Source organism: Staurois parvus, unplaced genomic scaffold, assembly GCF_062004578.1.
Source record: "Staurois parvus isolate SC_StPar_1 unplaced genomic scaffold, SC_StPar_1.0 ptg000490l, whole genome shotgun sequence".
Lineage (NCBI taxonomy): Eukaryota > Metazoa > Chordata > Amphibia > Anura > Ranidae > Staurois > Staurois parvus.
Genome location: NW_028318286.1, coordinates 681,574 through 702,085, shown reverse-complemented (window position 1 = coordinate 702,085; position 20,512 = coordinate 681,574). Strand labels below are relative to the sequence as shown.

The 20,512-nt window shown below is 45.9% G+C and overlaps 1 protein-coding gene across 2 annotated transcripts in view; it reads right to left on the bottom strand.

The window, feature by feature from the left end:
* Nucleotides 1-2,728: 2,728 nt before the first annotated feature.
* Nucleotides 2,729-20,512, bottom strand: part of ZBP1 (Z-DNA binding protein 1) — a 62,358-nt gene continuing 44,574 nt past the window's right edge. For both annotated transcript variants that reach the window (XM_089689674.1, XM_089689673.1), the window contains exons 4-9: nt 18,792-18,974; nt 16,040-16,108; nt 14,136-14,339; nt 8,691-8,819; nt 5,490-5,612; nt 2,729-3,354 (exon numbers count right to left, since the gene is read on the bottom strand). In XM_089689674.1, coding sequence (XP_089545800.1) covers nt 3,221-3,354; nt 5,490-5,612; nt 8,691-8,819; nt 14,136-14,339; nt 16,040-16,108; nt 18,792-18,974 — 842 coding nt within the window. In that variant the 3' untranslated portion in view covers nt 2,729-3,220. The remainder of the gene's footprint in view (nt 3,355-5,489; nt 5,613-8,690; nt 8,820-14,135; nt 14,340-16,039; nt 16,109-18,791; nt 18,975-20,512) is intronic.

Sequence of the window (20,512 nt, the reverse complement as noted above, 5' to 3'; positions counted from 1 at the left end):
GCTAGCCATGGGAACCAGGTGGGATCCAGAAGAGGCTGAGGGCTGCTTGATGGTGTATGTAGAGCCAGACTCTCCTTCTCGGGGATGTCTGGAGCTGTGAAGAAAAGAAGGGACATGCTAGCCATGGGAACCAGGTGGGATCTGAGAGAGGCTGCGGGCTGCTTGATGGTGTATGTAGAGCCTGACTCATTCTCGGGGATGTCTGGAGCTGTGAAGAAAAGAAAGGACATGCTAGCCATGGGAACTAGGTGGGATCTGAGAGAGCCTGCGGGCTGCTTGATGGTGTATGTAGAGCCTGACTCATTCTCGGGGATGTCTGGAGCTGTGAAGAAAAGAAGGTACATGCTAGCCATGAGAACCAGGTGGGATCTGAGAGAGGCTGCGGGCTGCTTGATGGTGTATGTAGAGCCTGACTCATTCTCAGGGATGTCTGGAGCTGTGAAGAAAAGAAGGGACATGCTAGCCATGGGAACCAGGTGGGATCTGAGAGAGGCTGCAGGCTGCTTGATGGTGTATGTAGAGCCTGACTCATTCTCGGGGATGTCTGGAGCTGTGAAGAAAAGAAGGGACACCCATGCCATGGGAACCAGGTGGGATCCAAGAGAGGCTGTGGGCTGCTTGATGGTGTATGTAGAGCCTAACTCTCGTTCCTGGGGAGCTGTGAACATGAGTGTCTTTTTCTCTATCACCGGGGTGGGGGATAGTGGAAGGCTCTCCTGGGTTCCTGGGTTCCCGGGTGGGGGGGCAGAGGTGTTGTTGGTCAATGTCAGCATTGTCAGGTTCTCTCCACAGGAGGGGGAAGGGGCGGTGGTGTTGGTCGGTGTCTGTGTGGGCAGATGATTTTTGTGTTGCCTAGGGCACCACAAAACCTAAATACACCACTGTATAAGACATCAGCCAAATGGAGATCTGAGCCAGTTCTCCTCCTTCAGAAGTACTATGACATAGAAATTAGGTAATTAATGAAGCTGCAGATATTGCTCGGCAGTTAGAGATTTCACTCAGTGAGCCGTCTGCTCTGTCAGCCTCCAACAGCTAAGTTCACAGCTGCCATTAAACATGGATGTAATCATCTACCTGAGAAAAATCACCAATTTATTATAGCTGCAGACATAAACAGAGGAGATGAACCCCGGAACAGCAGGAGCGCTCTCCGCTCACTGGGCTCAGGCGGTTTCCTGCTACACTAACAAGGTGTTCCGGCATTGCGTCCTTGTTAGAGGTCTGTGATACAGAATGTACTGAATGCATTGGGTCAGCTAAATAGTCACGCAACTAGCATTTTCAGTAGGCCAGCAATGTCAGCTCACGCATTTCCTTACAGAAAGATTCACTTTCATTTACAAGACTGACACTTTAATAAAGAAAAGCTGACAGCTTCAAGGTCCAACCCCAGTCTATGTCCAGTTTGAATAGTGCCAAACATTATTCAGCTCACTTTCTGTGAGCCCAGGGTGTCATGAACACATCCTCCTGGAAGTGCATCACCATACTGACCTGGGCTTACAGTGCTGCCCCAAGTCAGGCTTTGCAGCACCAAAAACCTTCCACTGCTGATGCCAAACAAGAACATGAAGGACCTGTGACATCACCAACTAGAATCGGGGTTCTCAACTCTTTATGAGAGCAGGACCTGGTAAATTCGTCCATAACCTTCCATGCCCCAACAGTAAAATATAACAGTAACAGTATTGGAATGCAAAATGTGCATTGAAATGTTGGAAGGCTCTGGATGGGGCTGAGTATCATCGTGGGGGGATGGGAGTTGGAGGCCTGCAGCCAGGGGCAGACTGACAACTCATGGGGCCCCTGGGCAATAGGGGATCATGGGGCCCCTGTGTCCTTGCCCAAACTCAAAAAAGCCTATGAAAAAGGTACCAGGGGCATCTCATGGAGCCCCCTACTGACCCTGGGCCCTCGGGCAGTGCCCGAGTTTCCAATTGGTCAGTCCGCCCCTGCCTGCAGCACACCGGGGCACACTGTGGTGAGAGCTTAAAGGCACTGAGGAGGTTGAGGACTTACAGAGGGCCTGGGGGCACTGTGGACCACTATTGGAGGTTGGGAGGGCGCTATGGAAGCTGAGAAGTACTGTCGGAGGTTAAAGCGGATTTTCACCCTTCAATTCATCTTCCATGCGTTCCACCCCTCCTCCAATCCTCTGCATGATTTTTTTGGGTTTATCTATATTTTTTTAATGAAATTGTCTGGCTCCACTCCCATGCAAGTCATTCACCTAGGCAAATGACATACACTGTACTCCCTTTGCCTCCTGGGATATGAACATCACATATAACAGGAGACAAGGCCAGCCATCCTTCCTTCCTTTCTTCTCTCCCCCATCTCTAAACACTTACTTGTGGTCCCCTGTCACCACCGCCAGCTCCAGGATGATCTCTGCCACTTCCATGTTGTCCAGGCTGTAAAGGAGTGTACTGAGGCCATCAGTCAAATTGCTGGGAGGGAGCAGGGGCATGGCTTGCTGGATGCTGTGTGTGTCTATGGACGCACACAACACCAGCTGGGAGTGTGCATGAATGGGTGTTCCCTTAGCAGCCAGCTAGCTAAGGAGACACTCACGACCAGGCAGAGAGAGCCAGAAACTTGGGGGCCAGCCACAGGAGAATAAAACAGGCAATTTTTATTAAAGAAAATTAATTATATCATGTAAATTTAATATCACTTTAAACAATCACTTTTTTTTTTTAAATAACAACCAAACACGGAGAAGGATTATTTACATGTTTATTATACAAAGTCGCAACAATTCTGCCCATATCCCGTTATTTAAAATACAAAAACCATAGGTAGTCTGTATCTGATGAGGTATAACGGCCGCTCCTCCATCTAACTGGCTCCTTACGCTGTATTGTCTGCTCAGCAGGCTGTACATAGAGGTAGGCGATGAACCACAAAGGAAAGGAAGAGTTTAAATAGAAGTCATCACTAAAAAAAGAGTTCCAATATGGCTGCCCAGTGTGCACGTCTTTCAGTTCTTAAACATTTTCCGTTTGCTAATAAGTCTGATTGAAGCTGTCCAAGAACTGTGACCTAGACACAGCATTTCATGTGTCTACATATCCCCCAGAGCTAAGAGAAAGCTGAACATTTCCAGCTGGCCGGTAAGCATTGAAAGAAATAATTGAAGATGCATATCATTCGTGGTGCTGGCAAATAAATCCGTAGAGAGGGTTACACTTTAAAATTGAAAGTCGAAACAGATTCACGAAAGATGTTCATCTTGCTTTTCCAGCTTCAGTTGTTCGATCACATCACAGATGGCGGAGACATTTAAACATTGCTGGGACTGATCGGGGTTGGCGGGGGAGGACGTGCGTGGTGATCGCTCCTGGATTTCTACAGAAAAATAACGGTCTCAAGGAAAATCAGGATTTCATTTTCAGTGCAGATGCTGAAATCACTCATTGTGAGCCGTGTAACCTCCTCCTTTCATGGCACTGAGGAAGGGCTGATATACACTCTGCAACCTGAAGAGCTAATTCTTGGTAATATAAAGTTGCTGCCACTGTTTCTAATGCTTCGATTGATTTGTTTTGTAGTGCATACAAAAAAAAAAAAATATATATATATATATATACACACATATATATATATATATGTATATATATACAATATGTGTGTGTGTGTGTGTATATATGTTCTCCCTGTGCCTGTGTGGGTTTCCTCCGGGTACTCCGGTTTCCTGCCACACTCCAAAGACATGTTGGTAGGTGAATTGGTTCCTGTCTAAATTGTCCCTAGTATGTGTATGTATGAATGTGAGTTAGGGACCTTAGATTGTACCCCCCTTGAGGGTTAGGGACCTTAGATTGTACACCCCTTGAGGGTTAGGGACCTTAGATTGTACGCCCCTTGAGGGTTAGGGACCTTAGATTGTACGCCCCTTGAGGGTTAGGGACCTTAGATTGTACGCCCCCTTGAGGGTTAGGGACCTTAGATTGTACGCCCCTTGAGGGTTAGGAACCTTAGATTGTACGCCCCTTGAGGGTTAGGGACCTTAGATTGTACGCCCCTTGAGGGTTAGGAACCTTAGATTGTACGCCCCTTGAGGGTTAGGGACCTTAGATTGTACACCCCTTGAGGGTTAGGGACCTTAGATTGTACGCCCCTTGAGGGTTAGGAACCTTAGATTGTACGCCCCTTGAGGGTTAGGGACCTTAGATTGTACGCCCCCTTGAGGGTTAGGGACCTTAGATTGTACGCCCCTTGAGGGTTAGGGACCTTAGATTGTACGCCCCTTGAGGGTTAGGGACCTTAGATTGTACGCCCCCTTGAGGGTTAGGGACCTTAGATTGTACACCCCTTGAGGGTTAGGGACCTTAGATTGTACGCCCCTTGAGGGTCAGGAACCTTAGATTGTACGCCCCTTGAGGGTTAGGGACCTTAGATTGTACACCCCTTGAGGGTTAGGGACCTTAGATTGTATGCCCCCTTGAGGGTTAGGGACCTTAGATTGTACGCCCCCTTGAGGGTTAGGGACCTTAGATTGTACGCCCCTTGAGGGTTAGGGACCTTAGATTGTACGCCCCCTTGAGGGTTAGGGACCTTAGATTGTATGCCCCCTTGAGGGTTAGGGACCTTAGATTGTACGCCCCTTGAGGGTTAGGGACCTTAGATTGTACGCCCCTCGAGGGTTAGGGACCTTAGATTGTACGCCCCTTGAGGGTTAGGGACCTTAGATTGGACGCCCCTTGAGGGTTAGGGACCTTAGATTGTACGCCCCTTGAGGGTTAGGGACCTTAGATTGTACGCCCCTTGAGGGTTAGGGACTGATGTGAATGTACAATATATATATGTAAAGTGCTGCGTAAATTGACGGCGCTATATAAGTACCTGAAATAAATAAATTGTAGATCTATTGAAAGCGTTTGGAAATTGTCTAACTCCGAACTTCTGCTCCAGACTCAATGAACCCTGTATGCCCAATGCAGCCAACAATTTCAGAGTTTCTGCTCAGCTAAAACCTGATAGGACAGCTGAGTTTTGTAAATACATAAGTATACATCATAATTATGAGGTCGCTCTGGAAGCTGGAAATCACTGTAATAGACAGAGCTACTCCAGTGATCTCCACTAGCTTCTGGGTCCGAGCAGCTGCTCTGCTGCATTCTAAACACAGGAGGTTGGCCGCTCGGCACAGGCGCCATTCAGAGATCACTCTACATTTTCTCAAAGTACGCAAAGTGTTCTCTGATTGGACGAGGTGGGAAAGTGCGGCGATACAGATCTGAAAATTATTTCAGGGGTTCCCTGAGATCTCAAACTTTTTGCCAAAGGTTCCTCCAAGGTAAAAAGGTTGAGAAAGGCATATGTAAGAGTCTTCAAAGTTCAAGGACTTTCAAAAGGCACATTCCATTGACACAGCTAGGTTTTCCCTCTATAATACCTGCCAAAGCTTACCTACCCAGACACTTGTGACATCACAGTGTGATGGGGAATTTATAAACCTATAATAAACCATAACTATTTACCTTCAGCCACTGACAGATCGGAGACGTTCGGCAAACTGTCTTCACTTTGACTGCTATTGGCAAACTCCGCCCCTTGCACTGCGTCCTGCGCACCAAGGGCATCAGTTAGAGCAGCTGAATCTCCTTTGCAGACAAAAAGGTGGGAAGAAAGTCAGAAGGGCAACTCTTTTGGCTCTTTGAAATTTCAATTAAAGCTGAAATCCGGATAGATATAAAACACACAACTTTTTGCAGCTCTATATTCATTAATACTGTACATCATTAAATAAATAAATATATATATATATATATATTGTAATGCAAGCCATGTAAGCACCGAAATCTGATTTGGTATCTGACTCCTGCAGTTCCATGTACGGTTGAGCTCAGATGGGGGGGAGTGGGGGTGGGTGCAGCACAAGGAGCCAATCAGAAAATAGAAGTGCTGTGTTGCTTGTTAACATCATGCTAACAAGGAAAACTCTGATAGGAGGAGAGAGCAAATGACAGAAAGATGAACTATTATATCCGCTCTCCCCGGACCCTGCATTCACTATATCCAGTCTCCCCGGACCCCACATTCACTATATCTGCTTTCCCTGGACCCCGCATTTACTATATCCGCTCACCCAGGACCCCGCATTCACTATATCTGGTCTCCCCGGACCCTGCATTCACTATATCCGCTCACCCAGGACCCCGCATTCACTATATCCGCTCACCCAGGACCCTGCATTCACTATATCCGCTCTCCCCGGACCCTGCATTCACTATATCTGCTCTCCCCGGACCCCGCATTCACTATATCCGCTCTCCCCGCACCCCGCATTCACTATATCCGCTCTCCCCGCACCCCGCATTCACTATATCCGCTCTCCCCGCACCCTGCATTCACTATATCCGCTCTCCCCGGACCCCGCATTCACTATATCCGGTCTCCCCGGACCCCGCATTCACTATATCCGCTCTCCCCGGACCCTGCATTCATTATATCCGGTCTCCCCGGACCCTGAATTCACTATATCCGCTCTCCCAGGACCCCACATTCACTATATCCAGTCTCCCCGCACCCCGCATTCACTATATCCGCTCTCCCCGGACCCCGCATTCACTATATCCGCTCTCCCCGGACCCTGCATTCACTATATCCGCTCACCCAGGACCCCGCATTCACTATATCCGCTCTCCCCGCACCCCGCATTCACTATATCCGCTCTCCCCGCACCCTGCATTCACTATATCCGCTCTCCCCGGACCCCGCATTCACTATATCCGCTCTCCCCGGACCCCGCATTCACTATATCCGCTCTCCCCGGACCCTGCATTCATTATATCCGGTCTCCCCGGACCCTGAATTCACTATATCCGCTCTTCCAGGACCCCACATTCACTATATCCGGTCTCCCCAGACCCCGCATTCACTATATCCACTCTCCCCGGACCCCGCAGTCACTATATTCGCTCTCCCCGGACCCCGCATTCACTATATCCGCTCTCCCCGGACCCCGCATTCACTATATCTGGTCTCCCCGGACCCCGCATTCACTATATCCGGTCTCCCCGGACCCTGAATTCACTATATCCGCTCTCCCCAGACCCCGCATTCACTATATCTGGTCTCCCCGGACCCTGCATTCACTATATCCACTCTCCCCGGACCCCGCAGTCACTATATTCGCTCTCCCCGGACCCTGCATTCACTATATCCGCTCTCCCCGGACCCCGCATTCACTATATCTGGTCTCCCACAATACACAGGACACGGAAACGCAAATATTTTAGTAAATATAAATTGCTAAATACTTTTTCTCATCAGCAGTATATAGCAGTCTTGTGGCTTCTATCAGTGTCCATTTGAGCACTGGTTAAATCTTGTAGGAGGAGTTTTCATTCTCCTCTGACTGTCCTATGAGGCTGCATAACCCCTGACCCTCTGTCTGGACAGTACTGATTGGCTCTGTACCGACTACATGCACCCTCCCAAAGAACACAAAACTCTCTAGCCATACACACTAAACTAAGCATGTGCAGAGTGACTCTTAGAGCTCTGTACTATCAGCAGATGGACTGGGGACAGTAGAAGAAGGGGAGGATCAAAGAAGACAGGATCAAACAGCCTTTTTACACAATGTGAAGGATTAACCCCTTAGGTTCCACAGTGAGTATAACCAGCATGCTTTACTGCATCTACAGACTGATTTTGCTGTTGTGGGTTTAGGAACACTTTAACTACAGCAGAGAACAATCAGATATCCTGTCCTGACAGACAGGGCTGTGCTGTGTGGTTGAGCCTTGCAAATGTCAGGACTGGATGGAAAGAAATACAACTCCTTTGGCAGCTCCCTTATATGTATTTCATCCGTTCATTTGAATGTTTGCCAGGAGCTCAGCTTGAGTTGTTCCATTGTAACTGAACAGGCTGCTGCAACCTCCATAGTGTTCAGTACAGCCAGTTATATATCGTTTATTGGTATGGAGGTTTGATAAAGCCAGAGGTCAGGTGTCTCTCAGGGTACAAAATGTCCCCAGACAAGAACAAGAAGACGCTACCCTGTTACAGACTCTTGAAGTGTCTACTGCGCCTTACATAGAATGTTCTCTTTTCAGGTACAGCCCTTAGGAGAACTGTGAACAGGTGAAGGGCTGTGTCTATAAAGGCATTTCATGGACTTCTCTGGATGGCCACAGACTGACCAATAGGCATACCTGGGGCCAGGGGCTGACTGACAACTCATGGGGCCCCTGGGCAATAGGGGATCATGGGGCCCCTGTGTCCTTGCCCAAACTCAAAAAAGCCTATGAAAAAGGTACCAGAGGCATCTCATGGGGCCCCCTACTGACCCCAGGCCCTCGGGTGGTGCCCGAGTTTCCAAATGGTCAGTCCGCCTCTGCCTGGGGCATTCCCTGCTAGAAGCTATGGATAGTTCAAGAACCTGTACACACAGGCTTAACAACACAGCCAAGGGAACGAATACAAAGGAGCTGATTTACTAAAACTGTTAGTGCAGAATCTGGTGCAGCTGTGCATGGCGGCCAATCAGATTCGAACTTCGCCTCGTTCAGTTAAGCTTTGCCAAAAAAAAAAACCTGGAAGCTGATTGGTTTCTGTGCAGAGCTGCTCCGGATTTTACACTCTACAGTTTTAGTAAATCATCCCCATGGAGTACCATTAATGCCCCCCCTGGGCACTTATTTGTTTCTGCTGATACAGCAAAATTTTACCTGTTATGTAGCCACGATCCTGACTGTATTCAACATTCACTAATTTATCGCCTACTGTAAAATTTTGACTGTTTTGAATATTAATGTTGTACCATTTAACCACCTGAGGATGGATCACCATATGGGAATCTGTAATTAAAAAATAGAAAATAAATTCATATTATTATTAATACCACAATTGCCAGCAAATTGGATTTACCTTCACAATACAGAATTCAGGGCTACTAAAGTTTACATGCTTGGAATTATTATAGTGTGCAACCCTCCTAGTTAGCTAGGGGGAGATAGCTAATTATTTTTTTAGTTAGAAGGCTGAGTAGCAGCCTGGGTGATAGTCAGAGCGGTCAAATTCGGGTCAGGGCTAAGAGGATCTGCAAATCAGCTCTCTGATACCTCACTCTGATCTAGAGACTTGGAGAAGTCTCTAGAACACAGTGAACGAGGGTGAGGAGGAGCTGGTATGCACTCTTGAGGGATCCTGGCCAATCCCCAGGCAGGAGGCTTGGCATAGGGTCAGGACAGCCCTACTCTGAAGCAGGAGAGTTTGAGTGGAAGATGTAGAGCTGGCTGAGATGCAGAGGCTTGGGAGGGGGCCCAGTGGGAAGGAACCTACCTCCAGGTAGAGGAGCTGGAAAGGAGGATCACTCCACCTCAGGAGTCCCCTGAGAGAGGACCACCTGTGCAGCAGGGAAGGAGCCAACCCAGAGGAAGGCCTGAAGGCAGCCACCTATCCAACAAGAGAGTAAGAGTGAGTAATCCTACACCCCCTAGGCCAGTTAAGGGGAAAGGGGCATTCTTGTGTGAAACCTGACTAGCTCTTTACCCGTGACTGTTTCAACTTAAAGTGGCAGGCACTGGATCCCCTTGCCCAATCATTTCCCTCAGATAGCTGGATGAGAAGAGGATTCATCTGGGGCGGTACACTAGAGAGGCTAGAGGGCCCTCCAAGAAAGAACTTTTGCTGTAAAAAGACTTGTACATAGTTGCCAGGAAGTTGTTCTCAGCTGACTGCTCCTTGATCATCCCATACACCCCTTACCCCATCCAAGTTCAGTACCCCTAATAAAACTTACAAACCAAGCTCAGGGATTGTTTACTGGAATGCAAGTCTGTAGAAAATTTGTATTGCTTGGCTATGCAGGTCTGTTGGGGGCCCCATATAGTCAGCGACTCCTAAGGGGGTAGTGCTACAATCGTTTTGGATAGCAGGATGTTGGAGAACATTTCCCCTCACTTCCTGTTTCGTGACCACACAGGAACTGAAGAGGCATTCTCTTAAACGGGGACACAGACAGTAGTGAGATCTGATGGAGTTTGTTAACCTTCGCTGTTCTACCCATAGCTAAAAGAGGAAAAATCTTGTCTGGAGTTAGGAAATAAATACTAGAGAGATGTAGATGTTAGATCATGGTTGGATACACAGGGACAGACTACCCCTATGAGAGTAAAAAGACTCATATAAAAGCTGATGGGAAGTTCCCTCAATCAGTCGCTTCAGACCAGCTCATCTTGTCCACATTCAAGGATGCCAGCCCATAACCCAAATTCCAATACTAAACTAAGGCCACTAAGGTGAAGGCTACCAGATGACTATCAAAATGGTCATTTTGGCCAGCAAGATAAAAAGATTGTGGCTTAGTTTAGACAAAGGTTGTTGGCTTGGTAAGGTCACAATGTAGAGTTTACAACCCATGGAGACAAAAGAAGAGGCTGGAGGATGCTTGGACCATCCACATCCACACACTAATAAACTATCTTTGGATGGTTGTAGAATTAAAAAATCTCCACTTAAAGGGTCAGTCCATATAAAGCTAGTATTTAAATGTTTGGTGGATGCTGAAGAATTTAAATAGAATTTTCAGCTTCCCACCCCCTCTTTTTTTTCTTCTTACGCCTACTTACCTTCTGCGTTGTCCTGCCGAGATCCTCTTCTCAGCAGCTGCTACTCAGGTCCCAGGCCGCCATGTCTGTGTGTGATGGCATTGGGAATCCTGCCGGCTCTTCCAAGATTAGCTGGCAGGCCTCTCTATGATGCACCGCTAGGTCCACCCCCTTCCTTCTCTGTGAATGAAACACTAAAGGCCTCCTGGGATATGTGACGTACATATCCCAGGAGGCTCAGCGGGCACGGTACACATCATTCGGGACCAAACCCTTTCTATTTATGGGTGAAGATCTGCTTTAAAGTGATTCTAAAGGCTATTTTTTTTCAAAAATAACAAACATGTTATACATACCTGCTCTGTGTAATAGATTTGCACAGACAGGCCCCATCCTCCTTTTCTGGGCACTTGGCCCTTTCCCCCTGCTGAGTGGCTCCATAGCAAGCCGAATGATATGGGGGCACTCGTGGGTGCTCATTTCCGAGCTGGCTCTGTGTGTTCATGACGCATAGAACGTGGGTCGGCCCTGCCCCTGGCTCTCTACTTACTGTCTGTGACTGACCATAGCAGGAGTCTCACTGTCCAATAAGGAGAGAGAAAGAGCCGAGAGAGCTGCTGCTCTCATGCACACTGCTGGATTGAGATCGGGCTCAGGTAAGTATAGGGGGGGGCTGGGGGGGGGCTGCCTTTAGAACCACTTTAACCTTTTGATGTTATCTTCTACCTCTCTGTTGGTGAGATCTTTAACTCAGCAGTTTGAAGTCTATAGGAGGTGAATAGGCAAGCTACTTGTAGGCAGGTACAGTCTGCTTTCTCCACTGCAGATGGCGCTCAACCGCACTGCTGAGGAAGAGGATGTCAGGAAGAATTAGATGGTTCTCTGGGTCACTGGGGAAGCCATCCAGTTGCATGCTGTCACCTCCATGTGACTGTGGCAGCCTTCTTGGGTCAGGCAGAGTCTATTTAAAGCGGAGCTCCACCCAAAAGGGGAAGTTCTGCTTTAACCTCTGCACGCCGGCCGAATGCAAATGTGCGACCTCCCGGCGTCTGGGCCTATACACTGAGCGGCCGCATATTTGTGTTCTATAAAAAAAAAAACATATGTGCTGAGAGCGCGCGCCCTGTGAGCTCCCAGCACACATGTCCGGTACTCACGGAAAGGTCCCGATCTCCTATTTCGATCGGGACCTTTGCCGATCATGTGACCGTCGTGACGGCAGTCACATGACCCTAAACCCCGCCCCACCTCCCGGCTTCTGAAAGCCGTAAAGGGCCGGGAGGCACCGGCGCCAAGGGGTTAAGGACTGCTCCCCCGCTCACCATTAAGGATTGGCACCTTTGAGAAATAGGGGGGGGGGAGTGGGTACCTGAATTTGACAGGTAGCCGCTCCCACTTTCGGTACAATCGCCTAGTTGGAAGGTGTTCTCCCTCCCTCCCTGTAGTGTTTTGGGACACGTGACAGGTCCTAGGAGACTACAGAACCATTCAGGAAGCACATGCGCAGTGCGCACCCGGCTGTGAAGCCGCAAGCAGTCACAGCCAGGTGCTCACACTGAAGATGCCGGCCTCCTGGAACACCAGACGGCTGATGAAACGGGCTGCAGGGGACACACCACGGCTGTGGGGGACACACCGGGGGACCGAGGGACAATTAAGTGGCTGTTTTTTAAGAGTCAGCAGCAACAGTTTTTGTAGCTGCAGACTTTTATTTTTTGACAGCGTGAGTGGAACTCCGCTTCCCGGATTGGTGGGTAGTGTAGGGACAGGTCACCCATCTGTCAGGGACAGTGACTAGCAATAGGGAAAGGTTCTAGACCAGTAGGAAAAGGGTAGTGACACACCACCCTTCCTAGAATCTTCCAATTTGGGCATGGACTGGCCAGGCCGTATTCTGCCCCTCAACACAGATGCTGTCAGAACATCCGAGATCTGCTCTGCTACACATTGTCATCGCATTCTGTGGAATGTACATCAAATAAACACCACTGTATCATTTATGCCCATTCAGATATTACATTTTGGCAAAAAAAAAAATGTATCTATTCTTCTGAGACATTGTCCTGTGCACTGCTGGGGGACTCCGCTCCTTCCCCTATAACTCTCCTCTCCTGAAATACTCTGCACTGCTGGAGGACTCCGCTCCTTCCTCTATGACTCTCCTCTCCTGAAATACTCTGCTCTGCTGGAGGACTCCGCTCCTTCCTCTATAACTCTCCTCTCCTGAAATACTCTGCACTGCTGGAGGACTCCGCTCCTTCCTCTATAACTCTCCTCTCCTGAAATACTCTGCACTGCTGGAGGACTCCGCTCCTTCCTCTATAACTCTCCTCTCCTGAAATACTCTGCACTGCTGGGGGACTCCGCTCCTTCCTCTATAACTCCTCTCCTGAAATACTCTGCACTGCTGGAGGACTCCGCTCCTTCCTCTATAACTCTCCTCTCCTGAAATACTCTGCACTGCTGGGGGACTCCGCTCCTTCCTCTATAACTCTCCTCTCCTGAAATACTCTGCACTGCTGGGGGACTCCGCTCCTTCCTCTATAACTCTCCTGACCTGAAATCCTCTGCACTGCTGGGGGACTCCGCTCCTTCCTCCATAACTCTCCTCTCCTGAAATACTCTGCACTGCTGGAGGACTCCGCTCCTTCCCCTATAACTCTCCTCTCCTGAAATACTCTGCACTGCTGGGGGACTCCGCTCCTTCCTCTATAACTCTCCTCTCCTGAAATACTCTGCTCTGCTGGAGGACTCCTCTCCTTCCTCTAAAACTCTCCTCTCCTGAAATACTCTGCTCTGCTGGAGGACTCCGCTCCTTCCTCTATAACTCTCCTCTCCTGAAATACTCTGCTCTGCTGGAGGACTCCTCTCCTTCCTCTATGACTCTCCTCTCCTGAAATACTCTGCGCTGCTGGAGGACTCCGCTCCTTCCTCTATACCTCTCCTCTCCTGAAATACTCTGCGCTGCTGGAGGACTCCGCTCCTTCCTCTATAACTCTCCTCTCCTGAAATACTCTGCGCTGCTGGAGGACTCCGCTCCTTCCTCTATAACTCCTCTCCTGAAATACTCTGCACTGCTGGAGGACTCCGCTCCTTCCTCTATAACTCTCCTCTCCTGAAATACTCTGCACTGCTGGAGGACTCCGCTCCTTCCTCTATAACTCTCCTCTCCTGAAATACTCTGCTCTGCTGGAGGACTCCTCTCCTTCCTCTAAAACTCCTCTCCTGAAATACTCTGCTCTGCTGGAGGACTCCGCTCCTTCCTCTATAACTCTCCTCTCCTGAAATACTCTGCTCTGCTGGAGGACTCCGCTCCTTCCTCTATGACTCTCCTCTCCTGAAATACTCTGCTCTGCTGGAGGACTCCGCTCCTTCCTCTGTAACTCCTCTCCTGAAATACTCTGCACTGCTGGAGGACTCCGCTCCTTCCTCTGTAACTCTCCTCTCCTGAAATACTCTGCTCTGCTGGAGGACTCCGCTCCTTCCTCTGTAACTCTCCTCTCCTGAAATACTCTGCTCTGCTGGAGGACTCCGCTCCTTACACTCTCTCAGTCAATGTCTTACCTTCATTCCTCTCTTTACATCTTGTATTGTTCTGACTTTTCACTGTCCAGAGGTTTTCCTCCTTGCTGTGAGTGAGGAGGTCCATTGTCTTCATTGTGTACAGGTCAGGATTGACGTCCTTTGCTCTGGATTTCCCCAGCCGTTTAGTGATTTCCATGGCTTTCATTGGCTTGTTATTCTCCAGAATTGTGAGGATCTCTCTCTCTGTTATACAAGGACACATCGGGGGAGCGTTACCAAACGGCTATTTCAATAAAGCTTTGACAATAAAACCTGGAAGCTGATTGGTTTCTATGGACAGTTGCAGCAAATTTTTTTGATTCACTTTTAGTAACCAACCCCCCCATTATTACAGTGCGATACAATCAAGCAAAAACACGCCTCAGGTAAAGTAATTTTCGGTTTACGAATGAAAATCAATGGCTCGGTTTACGAATTGTTTTCTGAACCTCCGGAACGGATTAATTGGTTTTCAATGCATTTACAAATTAATTTTTATTCATGTGCTGTACAGTATTTATGCCTTTAAAGTGCACTTTATAAAGAGTTTTGAACACATAAAAGACTTTTTTTTTTACTTTTACTGACCTCCGGAATGGATTAATTGGTTTTCAATGCATTTAACAATTTGTTTTGCTATACGAACGGATTAATTGGTTTTCAATGCATTTATGATTTAATTTTCAATCACGTCCCTGTACAGTATTTATGCCTTTAAAGTGCACTTTATAAAGAGTTTTGAACACATAAAAGACTTTTTACTGACCTCCGGAACAGATTAATTGGTTTTCAATACATTTAAAAATTAATTTTTAATCATGTCCCTGTACAATATTTATGCCTTTAAAGTGCATTTTATAAATAGTTTTGAACAGATAAGACTTTTTTTTTTACTTTTTTCTGACCTCTGGAACGGATTAATTGGTTTTCAATGCATTTACAAATTTTTCCCGCAATACAAACGGATTAATTGGTTTTCAATGCATTTACGATTTAATTTTTATTCATGTCCCTGTACAGTATTTATTCCTTTAAAGTGCACTTTATAAAGAGTTTTGAACACATAAAAGACTTTTTTTTTTACATTTTTCTGACCTCCGGAACAGATTAATTGGTTTTCAATACATTTAAAAATTTATTTTTAATCATGTCCCTGTACAGTATTTATGCCTTTAAAGTGCACTTTATAAAGAGTTTTGAACAGATAAGACTTTTTTTTTTACTTCTTTCTGACCTCTGGAACGGATTAATTGGTTTTCAATGCATTTACAAATTTTTTTCCGCAATACGAAAGGATTAATTGGTTTCCAATGCATTTACGATTTGTTTTTAATCGTGTCCCTGTACAGTATTTATACCTTTAAAGTGCACTTTATAAAGAGTTTTGAACAGATAAGACTTTTTTTTTTTACTTTTTTCTGACCTCCGGAACAGATGAATTGGTTTTCGATGCATTCCTATGGGAAACTGCGTTTCGGTTTACGAATTTTTGCAATAAGAAAAGTCCCACGGAACGAATTAAATTCGTAAACTGATGTGCGCCTGTATATGTACATTATTACATCAGATATAAGATTTTTGTTATATTTTGTTTTCATTTTTGGTCAGTTTAATTTAGAGTTTTTATTATTATACTATTTTATTTATTATTATTATTTTTATTTTATTTATTTTTTATTTTTATTTTATTTATTTTTTATTTTTATTTTATTTATTTATTATTAATTATTTATTTTATTATTATACATTTTTATTATTATACTTCTGGTTTGGTGTGCTTTGTGATTCATATTGGTGCTGCCAAGAGAAGAGTATTTTTTTATGTTGGCAGCAATATTTATTACAAGTACTGCGGACTCTTTTTCTGTCTTCTGATTGGCTTTCTGGTCAGCAGAATTACTCACGTTGCTCTGTTAATGGGCTGGTTGTGTCGGATCCAGTCCTGTTCGGTTGCTCCATTTTTGCTTTATTTTCTGAATGAAAGAAATAAGAAGCTGAACTCCAGGCAGATACATCGGGCACACATTAATAAAGATCTCTATTCATGAACACATCATTAACTGGATTATAATATATTTATCCACACCTGGTTATATTCTTTCTATTTTAGTCTAATCTATTCCATTCTATTCTTTTCTATTCCTTTATTTTCTATTCTATTTAATTCTATTCTTTTATTTTCTATTCTATTCTGCTCTGTTTTACACCATTCTATTCTTTTCAAAATTCGAATTTTGAAAGATGGCTATATTCTTTCTATTTTATTTTATTTTATTCTATTCTATACTAAGCTATTCTATTTTTTCTATTCTATTATTTTCTATTTCTTTGTTTTATATTCTATTTTATTCTGGGTTTTTTTTTTTAATTTCTATTCTATACTGTTCTGTTTTACACTATTGTATTATTTTCAAATATAGAAATTCAAAAGATGGCTATATTCTTTTTTATTTATTTGTCTATTCTATTTTAGTCTCTTTTATTCTAAGCTATTCTATTGTATTTATTTTATTATATTCTGTTATAGTCTATTATCTTCTGTTTTACTCTATTCTTTTTTTATTATATTCTTTTATAATCTATTCCTTTATTTTCTAATCAATTTATTCTATTATTGTATTTTCTATTCTATTCTGTTCTGTTATACTCTATTTCAGTGGTCTCAAAACTGCGGCCCCTGGGCCAATTGTGGCCCTTTGCTTGCCTCTATCCAGCCCTCGGGGTACTTTTCCTCCCCCTGACACCAACAAAGAGGCACCATTTCTTACACTGACACTAACAGTGGGCAACCATTCCTCTCAATGACACCAACAATGGGACATTTTTCCATCCACTGACACCAATGATGGGGCACTATTCCTCCCACTGATACCAATGATGGGACACTATTCCTCCCACTGACACCAATGATGGGACACTATTCCTCCCACTGATACCAATGATGGGGCACTATTCCTCCCACTGACACCAATGATGGGACACTATTCCTCCCACTGAAACCAATGATGGGGCACTATTCCTCCCACTGATACCAATGATGGGGCACTATTCCTCCCACTGACACCAATGATGGGGCACTATTCCTCCCACTGATACCAATGATGGGGCACTATTCCTTCCACTGACACCAATGATGGGGCACTATTCCTCCCACTGATACCAATGATGGGGCACTATTCCTCCCACTGACACCAATGATGGGGCACGATTCCTCCCACTGACACCAATGATGGGGCACGATTCCTCCCACTGACACCAATGATGGGGCACTATTCCTCCCACTGACACCAATGATGGGGCACTATTCCTCCCACTGACACCAATGACGGGGCACTATAACTCCCACTGATACCAATGATGGGGCACTATTCCTCCCACTGAAACCAATGATGGGGCACTATTCCTCCCACTGATACCAATGATGGGGCACTATTCCTCCCACTGATACCAATGATGGGGCACTATTCCTTCCACTGACACCAATGATGGGGCACTATTCCTCCCACTGATACCAATGATGGGGCACTATTCCTCCCACTGACACCAATGATGGGGCACTATTCCTCCCACTGACACCAATGATGGGGCACTATTCCTCCCACTGACACCAATGATGGGGCACTATTCCTCCCACTGACACCAATGACGGGGCACTATAACTCCCACTGATACCAATGATGGGGCACTATTCCTCCCACTGACACCAATGATGGGGCACTATTCCTCCCACTGATACCAATGATGGGGCACTATTCCTCCCACTGACACCAATGATGGGGCACTATTCCTCCCACTGATACCAATGATGGGGCACTATTCCTCCCACTGATACCAATGATGGGACACTATTCCTCCCACTGACACCAATGATGGGACACTATTCCTCCCACTGACACCAATGATGGGGCACTATTCCTCCCACTGACACCAATGATGGGACACTATTCCTCCCACTGACACCAATGATGGGACACTATTCCTCCCACTGATACCAATGATGGGACACTATTCCTCCCACTGATACCAATGATGGGACACTATTCCTCCCACTGATACCAATGATGGGGCACTATTCCTCCCACTGACACCAATGATGGGGCACTATTCCTCCCACTGATACCATTGATGGGGCACTATTCCTCCTTCCACTGACTACAAGCTTTATATAATTTTTTTTTTACTCCCACTTTCGCTGGGACATTTTCTACTCCCACTGGCCACTCCAGCCCCCCTAAAGTCTGAAGGACAGTAATCTGGTCCTTTGTCTAGAAAGTTTGGAGACCCCTGCTCTATTCTATTCAAATCTATTTTATTTTTTTTTTCAATTCAATTCTTTTATATTCTACTCCTTTATTTTCCATTCTTTCCTATTCTGTTTAATTCTAAATTTGAATTTTCGGAACACTAACACATACTTACACATTGAAGGAAAGCAGCAATAATCAGCAATATATTTGTATTTCAAATTTGTTTTCGAATTCTATTTTGAATGAAATTTTGTTTCAATATTTTGGATTTGTTTAAATTCATTACTATTGTAATTCGTAAATTCAGGTACATATTAACCTCCGAATAACGAAAATGTCCTCCAATGTTTGATTCGGAACGAACCAAACTGCACATGTCTACTATACTGCATATTATATAGATGCCTACCTGATGCTCGGCTCTTTGCCTTAATGCTCCAGAGCTTTTCCTCATTACAGCAGAGCAAGTCCCAGCCCTGCATCTTGTACAGATCAGGATTAACATCTCTAGTGGAGGTTTTTCCCAAGGCCTTGGCGATAGCGAGCGCTTTCTGTGGTTTACCCTTCAGCAAGAGCTCATAAATGTCTTTTTCTGTAAGAGAAGAGCCTAATTGTCAGTGAGTGATGGCCTACAGAGATTTCCACCGTTCACCAAACTGTAAGGAGACTAGAGATACTGTCATTTATTAGTAATACATTATCCCAGCGATGGCACCACCTGCCTGGAGTTTGCATATTCTCCCTGTGACTGCATGGCTTTCCTCCGGGTACTCCGGTTTCCTCCCACACTCCAAAGACATGCTGGTAGGTTTATTGGATTTTGTCTAAATTGGCCCTAATATGTGTATGTATGAATGTGAGTTAGGGACCTTAGATTGTACACCCCTTGAGGGTTAGGGACCTTAGATTGTACACCCCTTGAGGGTTAGGGACCTTAGATTGTACACCCCTTGAGGGTTAGGGACCTTAGATTGTACGCCCCTTGAGGGTTAGGGACCTTAGATTGTACTCCCCTTGAGGGTTAGGGACCTTAGATTGTACGCCCCTTGAGGGTTAGGGACCTTAGATTGTACACCCCTTGAGGGTTAGGGACCTTAGATTGTACCCCCCTTGAGTGTTAGGGACCTTAGATTGTACCCCCTTGAGGGGTAGGGACCTTAGATTGTACGCCCCTTGAGGGTTAGGGACCTTAGATTGTACCCCCTTGAGGGTCAGGGACCTTAGATTGTACCCCCTTGAGGGTTAGGGACCTTAGATTGTACGCCCCTCGAGGGTTAGGGACCTTAGATTGTACACCCCTTGAGGGTTAGGGACCTTAGATTGTACGCCCCTTGAGGGTTAGGGACCTTAGATTGTACACCCCTTGAGGGTTAGGGACCTTAGATTGTACGCCCCTTGAGGGTTAGGGACCTTAGATTGTACGCCCCTTGAGGGTTAGGGACCTTAGATTGTACGCCCCTTGAGGGTTAGGGACTGATGTGAATGTACAATATATATGTAAAGCGCTGTGTAAATTGATGGCGCTATATAAGTAACTGTAATAAATAAAATAAAATAAATAATTGTTGTTATTATCATATGTATTAAATTGCCAGGTCACCCTGGGCCCGGGTTCACACTGATGCGGTGCGGAATTCACAGCGTTTTCTGTGCGAATTCTGCACTGCATCAGAATCACACCCCGTTCATGCGAACCACTGCAGGTGTGTATATTAAGTTAACAACACCCCGAAATCGGTGCACTAAACGCAGTGCGATGTGCAGAATCGGATCGCATAGGTGTGAATACCCATGTGATCCGATTCTAGTGCGGACCCAAAAAAGGATCCTGCACCTTTTTAGTGCGGTGCGATTTGAGCCATACAAAATGTATGGCTCAAATTGCACCACACAGAATTCGCATGTGATTTGCACAGCACGTATAAGGGAGGGTGGGGGCTGGGGGGGGATCCTGCAGCACAGGAGGTTTTTCACCTTATCACATAGAATGCATTGAGGCTTTAGAACCACTTTAGCTTATCGACACCCCACAAATGGTTCTCAAAACACCGTACGATTGGCTGAATCGGATCGCATGGGTGCAAACACCCATGCGATCCAATTTCAGTGCGGTAAAAAAAAAGGTGCATG